A 27791-nucleotide genomic window follows, 5' to 3' on the forward strand; every position below is an offset into this window, starting at 1 on the left:
CCTTGATACCTGAGGACAGCAGTGAGCGGCCCTGAGGCCTTCTGAGCAGGATGACACCAGGATGGAGTCCCAGTGTGCACTGATGGTGACCTGCCAGGAGGGAGACGGGCCCCAAGGAAATGGTCTGGCTGCAGCCCCTCCAGCTGCCGCAGTGGGTGGGAAAGGTGTGCGCACATGGACCAGGGTGAGACCCGTGGCAGGTGTCAGGTCCAGCTGGCAGGGAGATTCCTCCCTGGGAGATTGCTCCTTATGGGACATACTTTTCTTGGGCTTCTGGACGATCCCAGGAACCGTGGGCTTTCTGTCCTGGTGCATTTTGGCCTCTTAAGGAGTAGGGCTCGTTTTGCTGTGCGTTGTGTCTTATTCTGCCTCATCTCCCGCATGCCTGCTTGAGGCAGGGGCTGCATGGAGGAGAGAGAGATGTAGAAAGAAAAAAACGGACAGTATTGTCCACTCCTGCAATAAACCTGTGAAAGTTGCTCAGTTGTATCAGTTGCTCAGTTGACTTTGTGACCCCATGGACTACTGTAGCCTGCCAGGCTCCTCTGTCCATGGAATTGTCCAGGCAAGAGTACTCGAGTGGGTAGTTGTTCCCTTCTCCAGGGGATCTTCCCAACCCAGGGATCGAACCCAGGTCTCCTGCATTGCAGGTGGATTCTTAACCTTCTGAGCCACCAGGGAGTAAGCCTATAGTCTACCTGGTAAGTGGAAATGAATGTAAAACAACATAAATTTGCAGTTGATTAGAATGATTATCTGGAGAAGGAAATGGCAACCCACTCCAGTACTCTTGCCTGGAAAATCCCGTGGATGGAGGAACCTGGTAGGTTACAGTTCATGGGGTCGCAAAGAGTCAGACACAACTGAGCGACTTCACTTTCACTTGCAGAATGATTACGTTTTCCAAATACTTCAACAAATTTTTCTTGGAAGTGATTTCAAACATACAAGAAAAGTTGCAAGAAGAAGAACAGCTTAGTCAACAATCCAGATATCTTTTACTCAAAATCACTTTTTATTAATATTGTGTCTGCTTTTTAATTTATCTGTAAGGGATGTGGACTGGTTTTTTAATATTAAAAGAATTCTTTACTGTTTTTAGTTATTCAGGGGCTCAGATTATCTCAGATTTGGCCAGTGGCTTCTCATATCCCATCACGTTTTGCTTTTGTTTTCTTTTTTTTTTTTTTTAAGCACTTTCTTATCTTCTTAGTCCTGTATCTGCTCTGCCTCATTCCTGGAATCAGCCATTTCTCAAAAGTCCCCTGATCTTTATAATGGGAAATAGTATTAGAGACCAAGATCTGGATGCCAGGTGTGCTCATAGCTACCAGCAGTGGGAATGTCTTTGTTTCTAGGTCTTTCCGACAGAGCTAGGAGGTGGATACATTTACATACATATAGTCATATGTGTACATCTTTAGAAATCGTGAATTCACGTCAGCATCCTAGTTGCAGTCCATCCCCAAAGGGTTCTTTCTAACTGTCCCTCTCCCATCTTTCTGTGTCCCTCCTTCCACAGGGAGAACCTTGGCTCCCAAGTGCATTGACACATTAACTCATTTGTGAAATCCTCAGTTCATTCAGTCGCTCAGTCGTGTCCAACGCTTTGCCACCCCATGGACTGCAGCACACCAGGCTTCCCTGTCTATCAGCAACTCCCGGAGCTTACTCAAACTTGTGTCCATCCAGTCGGTGATGCCATCCAACCATCTCATCCTCTGTTGTCCCCTTCTCCAGCCTTCGTTCTTTCCCAGCATCAGGTCTTTTCCAAGGAGTCAGTTCTTCGCATAAGGTGGCCAAAGTATTGGAGCTTCAGCATCAGTCCTTCCAGTGAATATTCAGGACTGATTTCCTTTAGGATGGACTGGTTTGATCTCCTTGGTGTCCAAGGGACTCTCACGAGTGTTCTCCAACACCACAGTTCAAAAGCATCAATTCTTTGACACTCAGCTTTCTTTATAATCCAGCTCTCACATTCATACATGACTACTGGAAAAAACCATAGCTTTGACTTTGGACCTTTGCTGGTAAAGTGATGTCTCTGCTTTCTAACATGCTGTCTGAGTTGGATATAGCTTTTCTTCCAAGGAGCAAGCATCTTTTAATTTCATGGCTGCAGTCACCATCTTCAGTGATTCAGTAACATAAAGTCTGTTACTGTTTCCATTGTTTCCCCATCTATTTGCCATGAAGTGATGAGCTGCTGCTGCTGCTAAGTCGCTTCAGTCATGTCCGACTCTGTGCGACCCCATAGACCAGATGCCAAATCCTATAATATATCTAATGTTGTTTCAGCAAGGTTTCATCCACATCACTGCAAACAAACAAGCTTACTGAAAAGAGTTCAGCATTTGTCTATGGCTCCACCCTCACACCATCCCTGCCCAGATAAGACTGTACAGCAAATGTTCATAAACTGCTTGAACTAGTTGTGTCTCTCTCCTTCAGGCTGGTTATGACACTCATTTGAAGAACAATCAGATTCATTTATTTCACTTGTACTTTAAGGGTGTTTTCTCTCCATCTTATCTTTGTTGATTTAATTAAGAACTTAATGTTTAAAATATTAGCATGATTCTAAAAGTTAGACTGTAGAAAAAGGTGCCCTTAGTGCCGCTCCTACCAGATGCCCTCTAGTCACTTGATTCATCCCTTTGTGCTGTAGCCTTCAGATAAGGTTTCCTTATTTTCTCTTCTTTTGCATCCAAAGGGTAGTACAATATATGTTTTTTTTTCTCCAAGCACTTTTAAAATCTCCCTTTGGCTTCCCTGATAGCTCAGCTGGTAAAGTATCTGCCTGCAATGTAGGAGACCCTGGTTCATTTTCTGGGTAGGGAACATCCCCTGGAGAAGGCACAGGCTACCCACTCCAGTATTCTTTGACTTCCCTGGTGGCTCAGATGGTAAAGAATCCCCCTGCAATGCAGGAGACCTGGGTTCGATCACTGGGTCAGGAAGATCCCCTTGAGAAGGGAAGGGCTACCCACGCCAGTATTCTGGCCTGGAGAATCCCATGGACTGTATAGTTCATGGGGTCTCAAGAGTTGGGCACGACTGAGCAACTTTGACTTTATCTGCAACCTGTAGGCTTCTCTCACATGTGAGTTGTCAGATTTCTAGTCACTTGTGAAAGTCTGGTGGTTTCTACCAGTAGACTTGTTAAATTAACTTTTATAATAGTGAGTGTTACTTAGTCCCTTAGTACTAGGCTTCTAGAATGACAGATTCTTACATGAAATGGAAAACTGTTTTCCTCATCCACTGAAGTTGATAACGTTTCAGTGGAGTCAGGTGAGATTTTATGGAATGCAGGGTTTGTTGTGAACGAGTTGTTTTCCACTGAGCAGAGAGCAGTACAGGGTTGATGGGGTACTTGCTGGCTCTTTGAGGTCACTCCACGTCCTAGGATCCCACGTGACCTTTTGTGCCTCCCTCAGTTCCGCTGGCATCATGTAGCTTCAAGCCCATTCAGAGCTGTTTGCAATTTTTTTCCTTTCAGTACGCGAGTAACCTCCTCCAGTTGCCTTTTATTATACCCAGATTCGACAGCTAGATGTTATGCTTTTGAACTTCATGTTTGTGCAGTACTTTGCGATGTTCACGATGGCATCCTGTTGAATGTCTGGCTTTGCCCTTGTGAGACAGGAGAGCAGGTAGCGTGTCGGTCTTGCAGGTGAGGAAACTGAGGCTCAGGCACAGAAAGTGACAGAGTGGGGAACAGAGTCCAGGTCTCAGACTTAGAGCCCAGTGTGGTCTGAGAGGAGCGATGGGGCAGCTGAATTGGTCACAAAGAGCCCACCCCCTGCACCTTCTCCTCCGCCTCATCTCAGAGCCAACAGGAGATTTATGCCTTGTCAGTCTCAGTTCTGTCCAAATCAGGAAAGGTTACGTGCCTGCTAAGTATTAGGCCATTCAGAACTGTCTAAAATCAGTTCGGAGAGTTTATATGAACAGTTTTGCTACATGAACAGTTATAATAGCCTTTAGTATTTACAATAAATGGGCTACAAGCCAGAACTTGGCAGTGTTTTTTAGTCTCAGAAATTCTAGTCACAAAAGGATTTTACCTAGGTGTATTTTGCTGTATCCCGACTACCAGAATGTGCAATAGTGATGCAGCTTGTTAGAAGGTCTTTTGCATTTCTGATGTAAAAAGACTTAATGAAATGTGTTACTAAAGCCAGATGCCCTGTGAAACTTAAGAGTGACTCTTCTGCTATCTTAGTAATCTTTTTTTTAAAGACTCAGATGAGATATGTAACCAGAATCAGAATACCCTGTTTATACATTTTCATGTGAATTGAGTACTCGAGTTCAGAGTCAAACTCAGAGAAAGGTTTATGCTGGGATACTTCTGCTGGGAAAGATTAGAGGCCAAAGAAGAAGAGGGCAGCAGAGGATGAGGTGGTCAGATAGCATTACCGACTCAGTGGACATGAATTGGAGCAAACTGTGGGAGTTAGTGGAGGACAGGGGAGACAGGGGTGCTGCGGTCCATGGGGTCACGAAGATTCAGACACGATGTAGTGACTGAACAACAACAACTACTTTTGGTAAACAGTAGACTTGAAGGCCTACAGACTTGGTCTTTACAGTGTATTTAAGAGAACAGATTATGTGACGCATTTTCACATTGACACGTGACACTCCAGGCCCTCCACTTGTTCAAGGAGGAGATTCTGGTTCAGGTGTGACATTTTCAGAGTTGAGATTCAGTTCATGAACCTGCCCAGGAATGAGTTATTCAGGTCTGGTATCTCCAGAAGCCAAGGCTGAGAAGCCCCATATTGTTCTCAGGATATGGTTCTTGTGAGCAGCAACGTGCTGCCTTCAGAGGCCTTTCATTTTGAGAGGGAGAGTGTCTCCCCAGGAGGTTCTAGGCCTTGATCTGCTTCCGCTTACCCCAAGAACCCCGAGTCGGCTCCCCTGAGAGCCAGGCTCAGGATGCCCCACAGCCTTGCCGCCGCCTCACTTCTCAGCAGGTGAAGGTGGGACAGACCAGCTCTAGCAGAAAGGACAGATCCTGGGGCATCTGAAAAATTTAGGGGCAGGGAAGGTGTCCTCTCTAGTGGGGGCGGGCAGGAGCCGGCACCCTGGGGAGGAATCCGCTTTCTTGCCCGAAGCATCGGTGTCACTAGATGTTCAAGTGTCTCTTCAGCCCACTCACAGCCCAGAGCTGAGGGAGGGCAGGGAGAGAGAGAGTAGAGGTTGACTCTACGCAGGTCACCTGCCCTTCCTCGGTAGGGCTGGGTTATCGAGGCCCTGGCAGGGGAGACGCGCTGGCTTTAGACTGGAAGGAAGGCAGACGTGGCGTCTGTCGGCATCCAGCGGTCCCTGTGCAGGAGCTGCACTGCCTGTTGTCGCATCTGCTTTCTTAGCAGCTTTGTAATCGTACTTCCTAAATCCATAACACGCATACCTTGGCTCCTGTAACAGTTCATGGTTGGAAATGCAGATGGTTCCTCGTATATGAGAACTGGGTAATCATCCACCTGACTTCCTGCCTTGCCTCAGCCAATGTGGGATTCTGTATATATGCAGAGATGCAGGCTTGCAGACAGGAAAAGTAGAGTAAACCATGAACAGTTGGGAACGTTTCCTCGTCTGCCAGAGCCTTTCCAGGGCAGGTGTTCCCGTAAATGGGCAACAAATCACGCTCCCCTTTCCCCTCCTATGGGGAGGACTTTGGCGGGAAAGATCGTGGCAAGAAGCGACAGTTAAGAAAGATAACAGTGCTTCACGGGGGCTCCATTTCCTGTCTGGGAAGGGGGGAGAGGGGCTGTCTGGGTGGGGGGAGGGCTCTCTGCTCTGAGCCTGTCCGCTACTCTGGCTGGATCTGCAGAGGGTGGGGGTGGGGTCTCAAGGCTCATGGTTTGGACAGAGGGACCAGTACACATTAGGATGCTGAGTGTTACCTCCAAGGATGAAAGAAGCCCTCTAGGACCACAGCTCGGCCCCCTTGGTCCTTTCTCTCTGAAGCATCGGGCCCGCTATCTGAGGAGGCTCTGTGGGAAGAGGGACACCTCTGAGTCCAGGCCCCTGCTGGGGGATCCAGGGCCTGTTGTGATAGCACATGGTATCTGGGGCCTCGGCTCACTGGGAGTGCAAAGCTCCTAAGGGGTGCTGGTTTTCTGAGGGGCGTGCATGTGCATTGGCGTGGTCTCTGCAGCTCTGACCCCCACAGTCTTGCTTGGGAGGCACTGGCGTGTGTCCTGTCTGTGTGTGTGGCCCCTGTTGTGTACCCGTGTGGCTGTACTTGGTGCCGTGTGTCCTGCTGCGAGACTGCTGTGCGGCCGGGCAGATGGCTCTCAGGGTGGGTCCTGGGACGCCCTGACGTGTGCCCGTTCTCTTTGCCCCTCTCAGAGAGTTCTCGAAGGAAAGGGAGAAAGCAAAAGCACGGGGAGACTTCCAGAAGCTCCGGGAGAAGCAGCAGCTGGAAGAGGATCTTAAGGGCTACTTGGACTGGATCACCCAAGCAGAAGACATTGATCCTGAGAATGAAGAAGAAGGAGGCGAAGAGAGCAAACGAAATAGTAAGTGGCACCTCTGCTGCTCGGGACCGATAGGGCCCATGCGCCGTTCAGATGCCCGCCTGCGGCAGGCATCTCTTCTGCTCTGAGGCCCAGAGCACCCTCTAGCTCTCCGGATGTGGGCCTGCACATCAGAGAGCCCATTTGCACTGACTCCGCATTGCTGCTTGGGGCGGGGCGTGAGCTTCAGATATGTATCTTGTCTTGTGGCTTTTTGGTTGCAGAGGGTCAGCTGGATGCTCCTTGTGCCCTGGGAATACAATAAGCCTCAGCTCTGGGGCAAGGGTGTGGTAAGATGAGTATGTGCTTTGCATCGGAGGAGATGAAACTGTGGGTCCTCCAATTCAGAGCGAGTTATTGGAAGGGACCTTGAAGAGTAGGGCCACTTCACCCTTCAGCTCCTCGAAGTGGCTTCCATCTGCGCCAGACATGGGACGCCAAATAATCAGCTCATCGCCCACTGGAAGACAATAGTTCAGTGTTTAGGGCAGTGTTAGGAGGCATGAGAGTTCATGCGGCTGCTCCAGAGCACACCCAGCTGGTCCCCCACGCTGGGACACTGGGCACTGGGGACTTGCCTGCAGCAGGAAGGTGTATGTTCAGTCCACCACTGGAATTATCGTTATCACCCAAAGCATCTCTTTTATCATATGCTTTTCTTGCTCCCACTCTTCTTGAAAGGGTCTGTGCCTCCAGTAAAAGGGGAAATTGAAATTCAGCAGTAGAGTTGACATAAGCCATTTGTGATGGGTTTTAAATCTCGACTAGTTGATAGTAAAGACCTAGGGTGCCAGTCCATTGAGAGGCCTGGGAAACCAGATTAGGCCCTGCCCCGTGGAAGATGACTGAGCAGGTCCCACACAGAACCCTCAGACCGTATGCAGTCAGGCCTCCGTTCAGCAAGGCCGTGCGGATGCCCGGAGGACTCCTGGGGTGGGGAGGGCGGGCCCACACCCAAGTGGATACAGCACGAGGAGACATGAGTGCAGGTTGCGAGAGGAGGCAGGCTGTGTACCGGGGGCTGACGGCGGGGGCTGGGGCTGGCCACGATCACCTGGGACTGAACAGTGGGCCCTGGGCCCTGAAGGATGGATGGACCTGAGATGTGTCAGCTAAAACATCCCGAGTTGAGGCAGTGGTGTGAGGAGGACATGCAGGCGGGCAAACAAAGGCTCCGGGAGGCCGTGAAGGGCTACTCCTATGGCTGGAGCCCAGGGGTGTGCAGGGAGAATGGGTGAGCGGAGGCTGAGGCCCGGGGTGGAGCATGTGCCTGAGCGAGTTGGCCTTCGCGATTGTCCGAGCCTGGGACTCTGAGTCTCTGCTTCTGTGGAGAGTGTTTCTTGTCATCAGGGATGCACACTTGACTCAGTCCTGTGTGCTCATGGTTGGGGGGAGGCGCTGAGGGGGGAGCTGGTGTGTGCAGGCCCCCTGCTTCCCAGGCTGCACCACTGCCTCCTCAAGGAGAGCCTGGGGGTCGCCCTCTGAGGGTGAAGGAACCAGGGAGCACTTTATTAGGCTAAGTTCCTCAACTCTGAGGTGAGAGTTTCGAAGTGGACAATCACGTGAACTCCGCATCTGATGACGTGGTGTAAGGAGTGTCTACACATCTTTGGCTCAGCTCTGCCTAGGGAGGGGGTGAATCCTGTGGCCTTCACAGAGCACCTGTCCCTGCAGCGAGGCCAGGGACAAGCCTGCAGCTCAGGGCTGCCTGTCCTGCTGTCTTCTTCTTGGTTCCCAGGCTGTGGCCTTGACGCTGCCCCGCAGGGCTCCACCAGTCCCCTGCCCCACTCTCCTAAGCCCAGCATGTCACCTGTTGTGTATAAACAGACACAGGTCTTGTCTCTTCTTCTGAGCAGGGCCCCTTGCTCTGTCAGCATTGGTGTGGCCTGTAGGGGCTGAGCAGGGTCCTCCTGCAGGCAGATGTCGTTTTGTCTCCTCATTGCTCCCCGCTCTAGTCAAAGACAGGGTCCACCTCGTGGAGCCAGCATCATTGTACTGAAACTGTTCTGTGGCCTGTGATTTGAGGAGTAGGGATTTCTGCAGGACTTGAACCAGTGTCTCCTGGTTGCTCTGAGGGCTCAGTGCATTTCCTGTGTCCTGCCTCTGCCTGTGAGGAAACGTCTGATGGCAAAATCAATGCCTCTGCCTGAGGAGACCTTCCCACAGCATCTAGTGTGAGACAGAGCAGAGAAGCCGGCATCATAACCAAGGGCCCGCAGTCTGCCGTGGGAGCCCAAGGAGGACGTGGGGATGTGGGATGAGGGGGGATACAGGGGAGGCCCTGCGGGAGAGGCTGTCCCTGCTGCGCTCTGAGGGACAAGTATAGCCTTTGGTTGTGGAAGGTTGAGGGGGAGTGCTTCTCACGCTAATGAAATGGCATAAACAAGGTAGAGTGGTACACATGTTCAGAACCCCTAAGTGTATTTCTTAATAAGCAAGGAAAGAAAGTAAGCCCCCTTAAAAGTTGCAGAGCCTCAGAATGCACTGTGTAATGGGAACGCCGATCCCCAGAAAGCTGCTCTGTGTCTCGGGGATGTCAGCGTCGTGGCTTCTGCTCTATGCAGCAAGGCTCTGCGTCAGCACGTGGGACCAGCTTCACGCTTGGTCTGGAATGGCAGCTCCTTCTGGTGCACGCCAACTCTGTGTGGGCTCATTTGCCAGGTGCTGGGGTGTCCTCTGGAGTGAGAACATGATACCAGGAGACTGGTATTTCCCCAGTCCTCAGAGCTCCAGACCCCCGGTGGATCAGGGTTGGAAATGGAAACGTAAATCCAAGGCTGTGGGAGCCATGCTGAGGTTTAACTGACTTGAGAAGAGAGCCCCAAGCCCCCTCCCAGCGAGTGCATTCCCCCGCGGCCCAGACTTCCTGGAGGCGCAGCCCTGCCAGGGTTTCGCTGGGGCCTCCGTGGCTGCCAGCCGTTCCCCCCTTGTCACAGAAACACAGGGAGGAGGGGTTCCCCTCTGTGGCCCTCCTCACCCGCTGACCGCGGCTGGCTTACCACCTGTCCATGCCGAATCTGGTCTCTGTACCTGTCACCAGCCCGTGAAGTGTGGGCATTGCCGATGTCCTCCCCGAGCTTATGAGGCTCACCCCACACCCCAGCCCTGCCCTGTGTCCTCCCTGGGGAAGGGCGGGGGGGAGCTCCTGCCTGTGCCTCTGCCACCTCGGGATGCTGACTCTACTGAGTGTCTTTTTCACTTGGGTTGGGGGTGCAGTGGGATGGTCTCTTCCCAGACATGGAGGAATTGAGTAAGAGTGTGAGAAGAGGCCTCCCTGGTGGCTGAGGCTCAGCCTAGACAGAGGGGACTGTTGATAACAGCAGGTGTCATAAGCCCATGGGAGACAGGGGTGGGCCTGGAGAGCATGGCCACGCCCCTTCTCTGGAGGTGGCCACGATCAAGTTGAGTGACCTGAGCACTAGGCACATTACCCAACATCGCTGAGCCCCAGTTTCCTTTCCTGCTGGAAGTGGAGAAAGATATTTGCCTCATGACAGGGTTGTCATGAGGATTAAGTGTTCCATAACAGGTAGGAGTTGCCACAGCTGTCAGAGGACTTGCTGCTGCTGTTGTCATCAAACTCCAGGAAAACCTGACCTGAAACAAAATTGTTTTTGGACATTCTACTAGATCCCTACCCAAACTCAGAGAGAGGACACCTTTTAGGACCCACATCCCTATTCCTTACTGTTCAAGAACTCCAAGGTTCTCAAGTATTGATAGAAAACAAATCTGTCAACTCAGTCACTTTTGAGATATAGCAGCCCAGCTTGCTGACCCTTGAAGATGGTTTCTACCTTGGTGTCAGAGAACAGATGTCAAATCAAGCCCTTGGAGATGTGCTCACGTTATCTTTTCTCTCTGATCTACTAAAAGTCACTGTCTGCACATGTGGTGCCCAACTCTAGCTGTGTGTGACAGTCACCTGGGGAGTGGGGTTGCATCCCGGTGCCATGCCTCACCCCCATGCCGATTCACTGGTGACGGGACCCAGATGTGGCTCCCTGGAGGTTTCAGTGTGAAGCCAGCACTGGGGACTCCTGAATGCCAACATACCAAGTGTCACACTTGGAAGAAGACAGAGGAGAGGCAGTGGGGACCCTACGTTTAGGGCTCTCTGGCACCACAGTGACAGGTAGCTCTGGCTTTGTGTGTCCACAGATTATTTATGATGCTTATTCCCTACATTTGCTGTTAGAAAGCTAGTGTTACCCAATTAATTGAATGGACAAGATTCCCTTGGAAGTTAGTTCCTGAGCATATGGGATATTTTCAAGGATAATTTATTTAACTTTTTGCTGAGCTTCAAGTTCCTTAAGAAACTCTGCCAAATCTCAAAGTGATTTTTTAGATGTATGCAGCTGCTTCTGAGTGAACAATGGAGTTTTGCTGGGGCCATTAAGATCTGAAAGCCTCACATTCTATTTTAAACTCTTCTCATTGTCAGTGATTAGTCCTTAAAAAAAAAAGCATTAAAAATAATGAAATCCTTTTAAAGGAAGCTCATTCTAAAACTCTGGCCAGAAAAGCAAGGCATTTTCTGAGGGAGCTATGAATGCTCAGTAATCCCTGTCAGTGGGGATGTAGGATGCCCTGAAGAAGGGAGTGGAGGACACCCTGACGCTCCAGCCCTGACTGCAGGGGGGAGCCCTGTGTTTTCTTCATCGGGTCAGTCCTGGAGGCTGTGAGCGTTGTCTCTGCCCGCCTCCCACCGGGATGCTGCCCCCTCGGCACACAAGGTTGTCACAGCTGTCACTTCCCGCCTGTATGTGTCACTTTGATGCCTTTTACAGCCGTGTCTGATTTGTGGGGTGTGCAGAAAACCAGAGATGGCAAAGCTGTGTGCAAGCACAAGGCATGGACATTTGCTGGTCCTATTGAAAAAGGTTGTGTCTTCAAATGTTGATTTACAAAACTGCTTTCATCACAGTTAAACCACCTCAGGGTGCAAGTTCAAAATGGAAAACATTCAATTAAAAGCTGTCAAGCAAACAGCAGCAGTTAGAGCTGCATAGGGTAAACACACATCCAGGGCAACTGCCCTCTCTGCAGGGAGCCCAGGGCTGGGGTTATGGGAGACAGCCCCCCAACCCCGGGTGGTCCTGGGAGCCATCATCCGCCAGGGGCTGGCCTCTTCGGAGCCGGTGGGAGACGGACTTCGGGATGGCTGCACCACTGTGATGAGGCAGTCGGGTTTGTGAAGCTCTGACTCAGGGCAGTGTTTGTATTTAATATACTTTGATTACATAAGTGCTATTTGCCCACTGTAAGGAATTCATGTAATACCGAGGTGTATAGAGCATGATAATTCGCTCATCTTCTCCTTAGAGAGAAGCAGGCTTGGCAGTTGGGAGCCTGCTCTTTCTGGCCTCAGCTGGGCACATGAGAACCTGCATTTGCGCAGACAGCACCCTCCCTGGTCCCCACCACTAGATCGCCCAGCACAGATGGCCCTGCCACTTGTCTTTTTTCACTGAACCGTGTTCTGTGGATATCCTTCCATGTTTTGAAACAACATTTTGGCTATTTTCAATAAATGGCCAGTTTAAAGCTGCCACAGTGGACTGTATGGTCCATAGCGCATGTGGGCTCTACAGCAGCTACCAGAGTTGCGGTTTTATGCTTGTTCACGTGATCGCTGGCTTGCTCTGCCGCAGGACTGGGAGCTCCATGGAGGCAGAAACGGGGCTCTGCACCGGGCGGCTGGCACCTGGCAGGGTCTTTGTCACATGTCCGAGCTCCCAGTGACTGCTTGTTGAATGAAAGAGCACCAGGTCGTTGCTCACATTAACCAGGTGCTTCCTTTGTGCCAGACATTCTTCTCAGGGCTATGGGCACACGAGTCTGTTGCTCCTCACACCACTGTGTGGCAAGACCTCGTCAGAGGCGGAAAACGAAGCACAGAGAGACGAAGCAGCCTCTCGGGGCCGCATGACTGCTGCAGAGCCGGGATTTGAACCGAGGTTTTGCCGTAGTCTGCACATTCACCGCCTCTAGCCCCCAAATGCCGCACCTGTGTGGCCACTGGTGCCCAGGGTCCTGTGGGAGCGATGACCACGAATGGCTTTTCTGGGTCCCAGAGGAGGCCCGTTATCAGAAATGTGAGCGTTATGCCAAGTGACACCACTTCCCACTGTCACCAGCCGTGCGTGAAAGCTTGCCCTGTGTCCATTCACCATTCCCTCTGCTGCCCTTGCGCTGCCCTGGGGCATGTGGCTTCTCCTGCAGAGATTCGCCAGCCTGGAGCAGCCCTTGTATCACAGAGCTGTCTGGGGCTGGAGACCCTGGAATCGTTGTCTTGAGACCCAGACAAGGGAGTTTTCATGGTTGACTGTGCCTAGCCAGTGCCTGTATCATTATATTTCACTGTATGTACTGTTCACCTCTTAGAGCAACTCTCTGAAGTGCAGGTTCAACCGTTATTAACATCTTATGAGCGAAGAAACTAAGGTTTAACACCGTTAGGTAGCACATCCACAGTCATTCAGCCAGTCCATGGGTGGGCTGGGATTAGACCTGGTCTGTTTAGCTCCAGAACCCACTGCGTTAACCCCAAGTGTCCTGCTGCATAGGGTGATGCTGGCTGGACTCACAGAGCCAGTCAGCACCTAGGACTCCTGCCGATGTGCCCTCTCCCTAATGCCCTTCCTAGAGGGGAAGCCGAACCTTGGGAACACTTGTCCAGAGTGGGTTAATTGGTTGTATATTTAGGACAGGTAATTGTTGTTTTGGTTTTTTTTTTTGGCAAACTATTTGCTTTACAATATTGTGCTGGTTTCTGCCATATATCAACATGAATCAACCACAGGTATACGTATGTCCCCGCTCTCTTGAACCTCCATCCTGTCTCCCACCCTCTAGGTAGTCACAGAGCACTGGGTTGAGCTCCCAGTGTCACACAGCAAATCCCCACTGGCTGGCTGCTTTACGTATGGTAATGGTAGGTTTCCGTTCCCCTCTCTCCATTTGTCCCACCCTCTCCCTCTCCCTCCCACACTGTGTCCATGGACAGGTTTTTTGAAGATGGGCGTTATAGTATGCTAGCCGCAGAAGGTGCATGCTCACTGCTGATTGGTCAGGTCCTGAACTGTAGATTTCTCCGTGGGAGAAGGGCAGATTTGGGGTTTGCCTGTCAGAGCCAGAGGATGGGGCCGCCTTCAGCATCCTCCGGCCTGCTGACATTGCTGTTGCTGCCCTCTACTGAAGCATAATGAAATTGCCTGTGTTCCACTGAAGGGGTCACAGTGGCCGACTTGCTAAAAGAGGATAAGAAGAAAAGGAGATTTTGCGGCTTTCGCCAACGCAGGGCTAAAGATCACGGTAAACTGCTGAGCTGGAACTTCCTCTTCGGGAGACTCTTCTCCCAAGACCTCTGACGCCTGTTCCTTCCACATGGCATGGTGTGAGGTGCATGTGCTGGGTGGTGTGTTTGTGAGATGACTGTATTTTCATTTCATTTCCTTGAAACTTGTTTGTGCTGTTTTCCTCTTGTCTTTTCCCTCAATATGTGTCAGCCTAGGCAGCATTGCAGTTTCCTCTTTGTTTGAACTGTACCTTTTAAAGAAGCAGCTGAACCAACTCAGAAGATTTATTTAATTCTGCATGAATATTCTTAGACTGGAAGACAGACTTTTTAAACACTTCCCCTCAAATGATGCTTTTTAATCTAAACTGTTTGGAAATTCCAGTGATGTTGTTTGATTGATTTTTCTTTTCCAGGTTACACGTTTCAGTTGGCCTCTGCGTCTTGCAGTCCCTGGCTGGTTTGCCCAGGACCAGGCTAAAGCTAGTAGTGCTAGTTTCAAGAATGAAGTTAAAAATAGACTTCTAGAGGATGCCATGATTTGGGGGCACTTGCCTTTACAAATGGGAATGGGGAAAGGGCTTATGTGGGAAACAGTTTCAGTCTGTGCTCTAAAATAATGCTTAACACAGTCTGCCATCAGAATCGCTGGGCTTGGCATCAGGACCAACCCCATGCAGGGCAGTTATGCAGACAGCTGGTGTCTTGCCTGCTCGAGCCATCGCTGTGCTTTTCCTGTGCACATGTGGTTGCTGCTACCAAGGTTGGCCTTGGCCACACAACCTTGGAGGAGCCTCCATGAGAAGATTGAGACTTGGGGGCACAATGCCAGCTGCCAGGAGAGCAGAGAGTTCACGGTGCCCTGTTTGCTCGCTCGTGGGAATGCCGAGCACAGAGGTGATGGGAATTGGACTTGAGAAAGTCTTGGGGGTCTGAATGAAGGAGTATTTGAGTCCTACTCTCCTCAGAAGGTCCCAAGGTGGAAAGGGAGAGTGGGTACAGATATGAGCCCTTTGTCACTCTGAGAAGATGTGGTGGCTCCCAGAGACGGAACTTGTCTGAGAGTGGGCCTGAATCTGGGGTGGAGACAGCTGACTCGTGCCACTGCGGTGCTGGGAATGGGTTTGTGAAGAAGAGGCTGGGCATGGGGACCTCCTAAGGCCTCTGCAGGAAAAATGGGCTTCCACTAGGCAGGAAATATTGTGATGGTGTGAGAAAAAAGTTTGCAAAGACTGACTTAGGCTTCCAACTTTGAGAAGTTACATGAGCAGATAAGTGGTTCCTATCCCAGGGGAGGAGAGACCCCCTCCTTGAGCTCGTAGGCGGCCCCCCTCCTCAGCTGGTGCTTGGGCCTTGTGACTTTTCAAGGATTCTTGAGAATTCCAGGTTAGTCTTGAGATCTGCAGGATTAGGAAGCAGTGTAACTTTTCAGAAAACTTGCTATATTTTGTTGGGGGTGGAGTTTTTTTTTTTATTTAATGAAATACTTAGAGACCCAAAAGAAGGCCCCTGGCATTACTGGTGATGCTACTGGGGTGGGAGCCCTCATGGGGATGCTGCGTTCCCACTGTTGCTGGTCATACAGAAATAGTTGCTGGCAGGGCATGATTCTTGCTTTAGACACAGAAACCTTGGTCTGGCCTTGACCCACATTCTCCAGCACGAGCCTGGCTTCTTTACAGCAACGAGAGTCTGTTAGCCTGTGACGGCTGAGTGTGTCACCCCTAGCAAGCACAAGCAGATTCCTCCAGGGGACGTCATGGCGCTGCTCGTACTTGTCATGAAAATGAGACAAAAACACAAGATCTTGGCTGCGGAGCCCCTGTCCCCAAGGAAGGCAGCTATGATCCTGCCATTGCTCAGTTATCTAACCTGACCGCCCCCGCCCCCGCCCCCGCCCCCGCCTTTGAAAGGAAAGAGTAAGACGCTTTAGGCTGCTGGGGCACAGAGGGAAATGCCGAAGAGACCCCTGAGTGTGCAAGAAAGTGCGTCCCATGGAGAACAGGGGAACCAGGTTCCTAGAGGCCCTGGACATCTGTGAGCGAGGCTGTCAGTGTGCCCTGCTCCAGGAGGGGCCTGCCGAGCTCCGGGCTCCCTGGGCAAGGGTCGCCAGGCTCTCCCGGGGGCTGCTCCTTCCTGTGCTGCTGTGCTCCCCAGGGTGCTCTGCCTGGGGGTGACTTGGAACCAGTCGTTACAGGCTGACTGCTGGCCTCCTGGCCACCCTCCTGAGGAGTGGGCTGTGACTTCACAGTACTGCTTACCTCCTGCAGGCGGGGCATGCAAGGAAAACCCCTTGGTGCTGGGAGTAAAACCAGACAACCTGTGGGTGTTTCCTCTTTACAGCAGTCCTGTCAGGTCAGAGGTAAATGGGTCTTAGAAGTGAAACTGACCAATAGCTCATTTGCAGATGCAATAACTAAGCCCTGGGAAGAAAGGGGACTTGTCCCAGCAATGACAGAGACCAAGCCTCTCTGACATCTGTCCTGGAGACAGGAAGCTGGTCTGGGATTTTGCTGTGCCTATGAGTGGGGGGAGGGGCCAGAGTTTGGGGGCTGCCTGTCTGGATCCACACACAGACTCACTCTTACTCCTGGGCATGCACATCCATGCCCATGTGCACGCATGCACTTGTGTATTGATTTCCCTCTGAATCCACAGACCAGGCGGATACGGTTAAGAAGTGTGTTGTTCTTCAGAGAGACGGTAGATAGAGGAACGTTTACATGGTGGCGAAGATACTGTTGAGCTGGCCTGAAAAACAGCACGTTTCCTGGTTTATTTCATGTGGCATCACCCATGATGACATCCAGGCCCTACAATTAAATCCTAAAAAGAAATAGTGCGACCTGCTATCCATGGAGAGCAGGCGCTGAGCCAGGCTGCCCGGGAGGCCCTGGCAACTCTCACTTACAGTCCAGGGTGTCCCGGCTGCTGGCTGGCACCATCTCCTCGCCGACCTACCACTGGAGGCCCCTTTTCAGCGTACACATGCTGGAAGCCCAGGGGTCTGCCCTGGGGCTCTCCCTCGAGATCCCAGTGCCTGGCAGATGCAGGGCCAGTCAGCACTGCTGCACAGGCCACAGGCTTGTCCTAATACCTGGTTTCAGCTGGAGTCATTGAAAATTGCTTTTGAATTTATATTTAAAAAATGAAAAGTTCTTCAACAAAGCTCTAAAATTTCCTGAAATGTGGAGGGAAAAAGGACTGATAGCCTCTCTGCATGCAGATGGCCTTGGCTCCTTCTACAGGAGGGTCTGGATTCTGTCTGAGGGGGTCTCTCTGCTGCAGCCCTAATTAGACCTAGTCACTTGTCAGCAGTGAATGCTGAATCCTCACAGGGACAGAGCGGTCACCCTGAATGGGGCAGTCCTGATGCTGAGGCAGCCGGTTAGGGAGAAGGCCACGTGTTCTGATAAAGTCGTCCATGGGTTTACTTCCTTGGGCTTTTATGAGTCTTTCTGTTTGGGCTTTTATGAAGTCCCAGTAGTCCCTGGCACACCTATATTTTTGTATAACCCCCCTCCCCGTTTGCTGGACTGATCTCCTGGAAGTGGTCTGGCTCTACACCAGGTTTCCAGGGGTTAATGAGGGTCAGCTACAGCACAGCATGGCTGGCAGGTAACAGGCTTACTTGGTTTTTGGAGCGTTTTGATTTGTGGAGTTTTAAGTGTATACCAGTGCACATACCAACGAACTGATACTGAATCATACATCAGTGTATTTAAGGATGTACCAAAGCCACAGGGTTGTTGCATGGTGAGGGTGGCTCAGGAGAGCTTTCTCCTCTCACATCTGAGCTGTGTGTCCCAAGGCAAGCAGGTCACTTCTCTCATCTGTGAAATCACAGCATTCGTTCATGTCCTCTCAGAAGCCCCTTCCAGTTCTAACAGTCTCTGATTCTCCTGTCTTGATTTTTTTAAAACGTAGATGAGATCCTATTGGGGCTAAGTGAAATGAAGTGCATATCAATTTAGGAATGTTAAAAAAAAAAATGAATGTCTGGTGCAAGTGAAGGGTGAAATGTTTTAATGTACAAACAAGCTCCTTGGTTATGCCCACTGGGCCCTTTCTGAAAAAGGGAACACTCCTATGGCAGGGATGGAGAGGCGGGATGGGAAGGTTGCCAGGGCCCTGGCCAGAGCGTGGCTCTGAGGCTCGGCTGGAGGGACTGGATCCACATCTATTTCCGGGACCAAATGAGGGCACCACGTTCTGGTGGAGTCACTGCTCTCTTCCTCTACCTGCCCCTTCCTCTCTTCCTCCTGAGCCCCCCGGGGGCATGATTCCAAAGCAGATTTATTTATTAGTGTTCTGTGGCTCTGCAGGTGTCAAATAGGGATGACAGAAAAGTTGCTCTCAATACAACAGGCTAGGTTAAAATAACTCTGCTTAAGGCAGAGAATGTGATACCAACTAGGAGTGCAGGCTGAGGCTGGGTCAGATGTGTGGAAGGCTGTTCACACGAGAATCCTTTGTGTGGCTGTAGAAGTGGGTGGGGTGAAGTGATCCTGGACTTGGACCATCCAGAGAGAGTTTCCTGGCTTCCAGGGAGCTCCAGGAAAGCTTTTCTGAGCTGATGGATTCGTCATGTAGGAGCCTCACTGACAGCCTGATACTGTGGATCACTCTGTACCTCCTCCCTTATAGTTCTGCCCACAGCCCTGTAAAGTTAAAGTATGCCCCGTTTTAACAGATGAGAAAATGAAGCCTTGGAGAAGTTCTGTCACAAATATGGGGGTAAAGTTAGACCTGGCCAACCTGAGAGGCCTGCTCTCAACCACTGTCCCTTCCTACCTGAAGGATGGAGCCTGCTTGGTGAGCAGGAGGAGTCTTTCCTTCACTGCAGTCCCAACACCATGCCCCACAGTTAGCCTGTTTCTGCTTGGAGAGTTCAGTTTGACTTCTTATCTCTGTACCCCCAACCTCAGTCTAGGGAGCAGCTTGTGCATTTCATTCACTAGTTGACATGGAACCAGAAATGCAAAGTAATGTCCCCCCGCCTTTCCCATGGGCAGGCTGTGAGTTATCTGTTTGGATCAGATCGTTTGAAAAGCTGTAAGAGTGAAACGCAGCAACTCTATTGATATCATCATGGGACATAGCCCCAGAGAGTAAAAAGCCACAGAGTTTTACCCATGAAAAGAAGTTTGCTCTTCTTGGAAATAGTGACTGAATTTCAGTCAGTTCAGTTCAGTCACTCAGTCGTGTCCGACTCTTTGCAAACCCCATGGACGGCAGCACACCAGGCTTTCCTGTCCGTCACCAACTCCCAGAGCTTACACGCAACAATTCTATTGATATCGTCATGGGACATGGCCCCGAGAGTAAAAAGCCACAGAGTTTCACCCATGAAAAGAAGTTTGCTCTTCTTGGACATAGTGGCTGAATTTACAACATGATTAATATTAGAACCATGAAGTATTGCACTGTTGTAGAGGAAAGTGACCCTCCAGAGCATAGAAATAGTGTTCCCACTTTACAGACAGGACCTGGAGAAGCCTGCAGAGAGGTGGGACTGCCCAGGGCAGAGCCAGGACCCCGCTGAGGCCTGAGAACCCTCCTCCACCCAGTGGCCCCCACCACCCTGCTGCTTTCAGCTTCTGTCTGTGGTGGCAGTAACCACCAAGAGAAACATTCCACAGAGATGACTCCTGGTCATATCTGTAAGGGTCTCCCACCATGATTTTCTTTGTCCTGTTCCTGAAGAAAAGGGTGACCCTGTGGGAGTAACGTGTAACAATGAACTTGGCTGACTCTTATGACTTTTTAGTCTTTCTGGTGAAGTCAGACATGGAATAGTCATGGAGAAGCAAATTGCATGAGCAGCCTCCTGTGTATTCAGCCACTATGTCTCTTGATGGAGCTTTTTGTTTAAGGTTTTTCTGTGATTGGATTGTGATGTTTTTCTTTATGGTTTTTTGGTTTTGTGTCTGTGTTTTTGCTTGGAGTTGTGAAAAAGTGAATCAAATTTGTAGTTGGTTTCTTTTGACTTGACTAAGGAAGAAAAGGGTTATTCTGTGAGAGTACTGGTTGTATTATATCGTCTGTAATTCTGCTCATTTTGCCTTCCCATGTGAAGCCTTTGCCTCAATGTGCCTGGAGATGGCTGTTGAGACCCCCTCACCCTGGCAGGTTCAGTCCTCTGGGTGCTCACAGAAGGGAAGGGGTCTTCTTTGGTGCCACAGAAGAGATGTTTCTCAGGTCTCTGGGCCCATCAAGTCAGGTCCACGTCCATCCTTGTCATTCATACCCTGTCTCTCCCCTGAGCAGGGTCCACAGCTGTGCAGCTGCACTGACAGAGCTCTCTGGTCCTGCTCCAGTCTGGGCTGGCCTCAGACTACTCCCCATGGCACTCCAGGCACCACTGTCAGCTGAAACCCAGGCATCCTTCAGAGGAGGAGCCATACGGTTAGGGCTTGCAGGGGAAAGGCCTTCCTGTTGACGCCATCTGGTCTCCAAAACCAGAAGGTCACTGCAGCTCACAATGATGCATCGGGGCAAAGACATGCACATGTGGGGGTGATTCTCCCATTATTCGACTTTCGATGACGGCTCCTAACCCCAGAGCAGAGTTAGTAATTCCTTACAGCACGTGTCCAAACCCCTGAGGCAGCTCTGGTCTCGGTGGACCGAAGTCCACTGGGGGCTGCCTCTCCCCTGGGTCCTCCAGGACAGGTGCAGAGCCGGCTCCCTCTTTGTGTCCAGCCTCCTCTGCCGCCTGCTCCCCAGCAAATGTTAGTGACGTTTCTAGGGTTCAGTCAAGTGAAGGAGAAGAAAACACCCATGTGCCAGATGGTGACTCTTGAATGGGTCCCTGGGCCTCCTGACTTGAGTGGGTACATTTCAGCTTTTCCTCGGCTTCTGCTTGATGCCGTGCTGTGGGGAAGGAAGAAGTGCCCGGAGACACCGGTGCGCTAGGACCACAGACAGCTTTGCCCTCTGGTCGCTGGATGGGAGAAAACCTTCTTCCCCCATAGGACCGTATTCTGAGCTCTAGTGCAGGCATCTTTGGTCAACAGTGTCTTTTTTATTACTCTAACTGACGTTCTTCAGCATCTTGGCTTCACAAGCTGGGCAGAAGAACATCAGACAGGATTAACGGAAAATGAGTTGAATACTTCCATTTTCACAGAGATTCTTTGCTTGCTACCTTCGTATGCTCCTCCCTTGATAATATCTCCTCTCCTTCAGTATATTTAAAGTAAGAATTTGTTTATGAAATCTTAGGTTTGTTCACAGATGTTCTAGAGTACTTCTTGCAGGGACGAGAAAAGATGTAGCTGTAACTGAGACGTTGTGACGGCCTCTCAGGGCAAACCTGGAAATCAGAGGAGTAACCTGGCATTGACGGCGACAGGACTCACTTTGGTCCCCAGGCTTCTTTCCTTGGGAAGTTGGATAGTGGGTTTCTCTTCCTGTTGGGGTACTTTCTGGGTTTCCTTGGCAGATCATGGAAGTGAAGGCTCCTCTGTGGAGATACCTGGCTTCTCAGCACTTCCTTTTGCCAGTCAGATCCCTGGGGACCCTTCATCATGTTGCTCACCCTCCTGCCAGCTTCCCAGAGGCTCATCCTGGAAGCAGAGATTGCGTTTGTCCCATCCTTGGGTGCGCAGGGCATCCAGTCAGTCAGTTCAGTTCGGTCGCTCAGTTGTGTCTGACTCTCTGTGACCCCATGGATGGCAGCACGCCAGGCTTGCCTGTCCGTCACTAACTCCTGGAGCCACGGCACCATCTAAAGTGTTTCTTCTCCCCGCAGCCAGCATGCCCACCAGTGAGACGGAGTCTGTGAACACAGAGAACGTGAGCGGGGAAGGCGAGAACCGAGGCTGCTGTGGGAGTCTCTGGTGAGTGGGGCTGAGGCGCTGTCCTCTGGGCTCCTCCTGGCTGCTTAGAGAAGCAGATATGAGTGAGTCGCCCAGGTTTCGGTGGAGCCTGGAGCCATGGCCTCAGATGCAAGAGGGGTGGGCTGGCTCACCCTGGGCCCCTTGGTCCCCCTCCTAGCCGTGGCCCCCCAGACCCCCAGCATGTCACCTGCCTTGTCCTCCAAAGCGGTCCGTCCTGCTGAGATGGAACCTGCCCCGGGCTGAGCCAGGTAACCTGGCAATTCCCCTGTGTCCACTAGGTGCTGGTGGAGAAGAAGAGGCGCTGCCAAGGCCGGGCCCTCTGGGTGTCGGCGCTGGGGGTAAAGGCTTCTCTGGGCCTGGTGCTGGCATCAGTGCTTTGAAGGGCTTGTATGGCAGACTTGCTCATAGAATGTGCTCCCTGTTTAAGTTTCCTTCACTTACGGGCTCTCCCAACCTCATGCGTAGTGGCTGGATAACGAGACCCTGCCCTTCTCGGCTCATACACTTTTGTCTGGAGCCCTGCACCCCCTTCTCCTAACCTTGGAGGATGCCTTCACATGAGCACACATTGGCTTTTTTCTGGATGCACTGGGCTGCAGGAGCAGGCACACCAGCTGCGTGCAGTGCACCAAGCACTGTCTGCTTTGGGGGAGCCCCATGCAATTCTCTTTTGTTTGCTTTCTGCTGGTGTCCTTTAGGTCTTATGCCTGTCGAGTATAGGTGTCATTTTTAAGAGAATCTGATCTCCTCAGCAGAGATTCATAAAAATGATGTTAGGAGCAGGAAACTCAACAGTTTATGAAGTAATTTTCCTCCTCCTTCTTGCTGTGCCCTCCTACAATAGCATGAAGTAGGTAGGGAATGGGTTTGTCTTGCCATTTTACAGATGAGCACACTGAGGCTCAGAGAGGTGTGCTGCTTGCCTGAGCTCTCGTCGTGAGTGAAGAGCAGAGCTGGAGCTCCAAGCCCAGGGCTCTTCTCACTGTAGCAGCAGCATGTGCTGTTACGGAGATGCGTGGCTGAGCTGTGGGCAAGAGCAGCCCCGCTGGCTGCAGTGTGAGCAGTTTGGGGGCGGGGGGAGAAGAACCCTTGTCATCTCCACCTGTGCCAGGGCTGCTCAGGCAACTGAGAGTCTTCTCTTGCCTGGCCCCCTGCTCCATGCTCACCCCAGCTGGCTCGCTTCAGGAGCCAGGGGTGCTGGATCCAGGCTTCCATGCATGGCTTTTATGGAATCTCTGCTGAAAGGTGGAGGGGAGCATATCCTGGAGCCTTCCTAACAGGAATCATATTCTTTCTTCCTTTCAGTCAAGCTATCTCAAAGTCCAAGCTCAGGTCAGTATCTTCTTTCCATAATTTTTCTTAAACTTGTGTGGGTTTTTTCTGTTCTAACTTCTGAACTTTATGTAGAATTGCTCTAGACCTGGTATTTTTTATACTCTGGGCTCTAACATTCATGTAGAAGATCAACCTGTCGTAAACAGTAAGTACCTGCCTTGTAGAACTGTAGTAGGTGCCAAAGAACCACCCCCCCCCAAAAAAAAAATCAGATCAGTAAGATGCAACCATGAATAATGTTTTGCCTACTAGTCAACCCTTTTTGTATACCCTCCCAGAGTTATTTCTCTGAGATACTTCCTGTCACTTTTCTGCTAAAAACGTTTTCCATGGAAGGAAGTTCAAGAGGTCTTCTGAGTTGCTGGAAATGGTTTTACTTGCTCTGAGTGCAGGTTACATAATCAGTTGGTAAAAACTCATTGAACTGTATACCAGTGATTTGTTACTTTCCCATATAAGTATTATTTTTCAGTTAGAAACAGTATTTTACCACTGTGTACAAAAATTCACTCTAAGTGGAATAGAAGGTGAAATGTTGGTTGCTCAGTCGTGTCCAACTTTCTGCCACTCCATGGACTGTAGCCCACCAAGCTCCTCAGTCCATGGAATTCTTTTTGTAAAACTGTAAAAATCCTAGAAGAAAACACAGAAAATTTTCGTGACCTTGGGTTAGGCAAAAGTTTCTTGGATACAACGCCCAAAGCACTGGTCATAACAGGAAAAACTGATGAATGGGACTTCATCAAAATTAAAACTGCTGCTGCTGCTGCTGCTAAGTCGCTTCAGTCGTGTCCGACTCTGTGCGACCCCATAAACGGCAGCCTACCAGGCTCCCCGTCCTACTGCTCCTTAAAAGAAAAAGATCATTTGCAGAGTGGAGGAAAAAATTATGCAAAACAGAATTGAGAAAGGACTAGTATCCAGTATACATAAGAATAGTATCACTAATAATAAAACAACCCAATAAAAATGGACAGTAGATTTTTAGTAGGCATGTAGTCATAGAGGGGGCAACCTGGGTTCAATCTCCAGGTCGGGAAGATTCCCTGGAGAAGGGAATGGCAATCCACTCCAGGATTCTTGCCTGGAGAATTCCATGAACAGAGGAGCCTGGCAGAGTATAGTCCATGTAGATGGCAAATAAGCACATGAAATGACCACTGGTCATTAGGAAATTAAAATTAAAATCACAGTTGAGATACCATGATGCATCTATAGAATGAATCAAATTTTGAAAGCTGGCATTTTGACAAGGATGCAAATCAATGGAAATTCTTATACACTGCTACAGGTCAGGTGACACAGCATCTTAAAAGCAAGTTGTCAGTGTCTTACAAAGTCCAGCGTATTTACCATATGACCCAGCAGTTCACCTCTAAGGTATTTATATAGGAAAAATGAAGATAGATGCCTACACAAAAAATTTTGCATGAATGTTTATTCATAAATATTATATATGTATAATTGAGACATACAACATTTATATGTTTATTTATAATTGCTGAAAGCTGTAAATAACTCAGATGCCCATCACATGGTAAGGTAGACAAATTATAGTTCATCCACATGATGGACTGAAACTCAGCAACAAGAAGGGAGAAAACTACTGAGAAATCAATGACACAGATGGGTCACAAATGAGCTTTTTCTAAACGAGGGAGGCCAGTCCCAAAAAGCTATATATTGTATGATTCTGTTGATAGGATTCTGAATGAAGCAAAATAATAGAGAGAGAGAACAAATCAGTAGCTTTCAGGGGCTAGGGTGAGCAGTGGATTAACTTTATAGTGCCATTAAGGAATTTTTTTGAATGATAGAAATATTCTACATCTTGATTGTGGTTGTGTGATTACAAACTTTAGAACTAAAATGAAGTCAATTGTGCCATATGTAAGTTATATCTTAATAAACCTGTCTTAAAAAAAATTAAGGGGACTTTTCCTGGTAGTCTAGTAGTTTGGACTGTGTACTCCCAATGAGAGAGGTATGGATTCGATTGCTGGTTGGGGAACTAAGACCCCACAGCATGTGTGGCGAGGACAAAAAAAAAAAAAAAAAAAAATTAACAGCGTTTTCATAATGAAAAGCACTTTCATGAATTTCCTCTTGCCAGAGGGCATTTAAATTTCTTCATAATTTGGCCCCCAGATCACCCTCTGACCTCTGGGGTATTTAGACACTCCTCCCAGACTTCGGTTTTCCTGCTGGCTCAGACGGTAAAGCATCTGTCTGCAATGCAGGAGACCCGGGTTCAATCCCTGGGTTGGGAAGATCCCCTGGAGAAGGAAATGGCAGCCCACTCCAGTATTCTTGCTTGGAAAATGCCATGGACGGCAGAGCCTGGTAGGCTACCATCCATGGGGTCGCAAAGAGTCGGACACGACTGAGCAACTTCACTTTCCCAGACTTCGCACTTTGTTATTCTGGACTGCTCTCCAGCTGTCAAATGGACCACACAGTCCAGTTCTTCCCACCCAGTCTCTTTGGCGGGAGCTAAGTGGAGTACCCTGCCCCTCTCCCTGTCTACCCTTGGCTTATCCTTATTCAGCTGTCGAGAGAGAGCCAGCCCAAACCTCAGCTGAGGAAGCCTTCCCTGACCCTTCAGCTTGTAGCTCCCTTCTCCTTCCTCCTGTACCCAGTACCCTGGGCGTAGCACTTGGTGTGGGTAATTGCCTGCCACAGCCCTCATACTGTTACAGGATGGAGTCACAGACCGTGCCTCCCCTGGACTTCGGAGACATCTGTCACTTGTCCCTGGAGCATGAATAGGGCTGCAGGGACAAGGCTGCATGCCCTTGGGCTGGATGTCGTTCAGGCCGCCTTGCTTGTGTGTATTGCATTATGCATCATGAGAGAAACCCAGTCTTGTGGGAACAGTTTTGAGTGTCCTCAGTGGAATTTTTCTACTCATGTTATCATGTTTCTAGCTGCTGTTACCATCGGAAACCCACATAGCAAGAGCAGGAATACAATGCACCTCGCTTGTTCCAGGTCTTGCCAAAGAGCTGGCACAAGTCTTTCATTGGTCCCTGGGTTACAGTGTTCTTAGCAGAGCAGTGCAGCTGAGTCAGCCAGGGCTGCAGCCTTGACACAGCCTGGAGATTCTCCTGACTCAAGTGCTAGAGGAAGCGCCCACCACTCCAGTCTGTGAGCACAGCCTGGACTGGGCTGATACTGCCACTTGGCCAGCCCATCTCTGAGACCCTCTTGACCAAACCGTCCTGTGGCAGGGAATATTTCCTGTAGGGAGACAGGCTGAGACAGAGAATATTCTAATTACATACTGCAACTGGGAGTTGGTAGAGAACATGCTGCTTGTCTGTTTGGCTCAGTTCATTCTATTTGTATGGAAACATGATTCAATATTAGCTCTCCTCCTAAAGGTATATTTTGAGCATTGCTAGTTAGAAAGGGCACCTGATGACTCAGGAGTAAGACTCATGTCCTACTCAGCATTGATGACTCTCTCTGGCTCCAGAGCTACCTCCCAGATTTACGAAAGGACTGAAGGGTTCCCTAAAAGGAAAACTCAGGTTTTGGAGCTCTTGGCTGCCTGATAAATTCCACATGATGATCGAGGTGCTGCAAGATATGTGGATGATAAGCTGACGTCTCTCTGCACTGACAGCTCAATCAGACCCGAGAGCCTCATGGTGGGCATGTGAACTGTGGATGTGTACAAGCTGGTGACTCTGAACATCTATTTCCTGACCGGCTTGAGGACTGCATATGACAAATTACGGGGTTATCTGAAGCCATAGGAAGGAAACTGATAGCACGATGAAGTCAATACTGTGCTTTTAAAAAGTCATATTTTAAAACCACCGTTATTTGTTTTATGAGGTCTGGTCATTTCTGTGTCATTTGTTCTCCTCTGTCCTCCCTGCACCCCGACCCTGGTGGGGACCTCCAGAGTGCAGTCATTCCTTAGCGATATTGATCAGGTGCTGGGTCTGTCTGTCATCCAGGGGGTAACGTTTGCTTCTCTTACAGCCGCCGCTGGCGCCGCTGGAACCGCTTCAGTCGCAGAAGGTGTAGGGCTGCCGTGAAGTCCGTCACGTTTTACTGGCTGGTCATTGTCCTGGTGTTTCTCAACACCTTAACCATTTCCTCCGAGCATTACAACCAGCCTGACTGGTTGACACAGATTCAAGGTATAAGCAAAAGCCATTCCCTTTTTGCTCCAAACAGGGCATCCCCAAGGCTGCCCAGCTGCAGTCTAGTCTTTTCAGATGGACGTGTGGTTGTCCAGGACCATTTCCAGTGAGCAGTGGAACCTGGGAGGTGGCAAAGCCAAGCACAGGCGCACCTGGCGAGAGTGTGCGGTCCGGGTTGTGTGATGTGTGATGCACCTCGGAGCTAAGGACTCCAGAGCAGTTCATTGCCTGAACCCTGTGTGGGATCAGGGAATCTGGCAGCTGGGAGGGACCTCATAGCCCTCCTCCCTGTGCCCACTGGAAGCTTTATTTTCCACTGTAGTTTCCTTGGCAAGTGCTGGCTGTTTGCCCACCTCGAATGCCCCAGCAGGGTGGTGTGGGAGCTCACCCCATTCTGAGTTGGACAGTTTTGAGCCACTGTGAAGACCTACCTGACATCAAGTCATATCTGTTTGTACTCAACTCTCCAGCCTGCTGGGTGGCATTTTTTGAAGTGACCTCGACAGGCAACTGCTTCTTAGATCTGGGGGCAGTAAGCAAGACCAGACAGATTTCTTGTGTGACTGAAACAAATAAAAATAATACGATGGTCTAAGTGCAGACTTGTAGGCTTTCAGGC

The 27791-nt window shown here is 50.1% G+C and overlaps 1 protein-coding gene across 1 annotated transcript in view; it reads left to right on the forward strand.

The window, feature by feature from the left end:
- The window catches only part of CACNA1D (calcium voltage-gated channel subunit alpha1 D), a 352772-nt gene that overhangs the window by 239832 nt on the left and 85149 nt on the right, over window positions 1–27791 (forward strand). Inside the window, exons 9-13 of the mRNA XM_052644541.1 lie at window positions 6367–6536; window positions 21593–21680; window positions 21959–22018; window positions 22986–23012; window positions 27009–27169. Coding sequence (XP_052500501.1) covers window positions 6367–6536; window positions 21593–21680; window positions 21959–22018; window positions 22986–23012; window positions 27009–27169 — 506 coding nt within the window. The remainder of the gene's footprint in view (window positions 1–6366; window positions 6537–21592; window positions 21681–21958; window positions 22019–22985; window positions 23013–27008; window positions 27170–27791) is intronic.

Source organism: Budorcas taxicolor, chromosome 1 (genome assembly GCF_023091745.1).
Source record: "Budorcas taxicolor isolate Tak-1 chromosome 1, Takin1.1, whole genome shotgun sequence".
Taxonomy (NCBI): Eukaryota; Metazoa; Chordata; class Mammalia; order Artiodactyla; family Bovidae; genus Budorcas; species Budorcas taxicolor.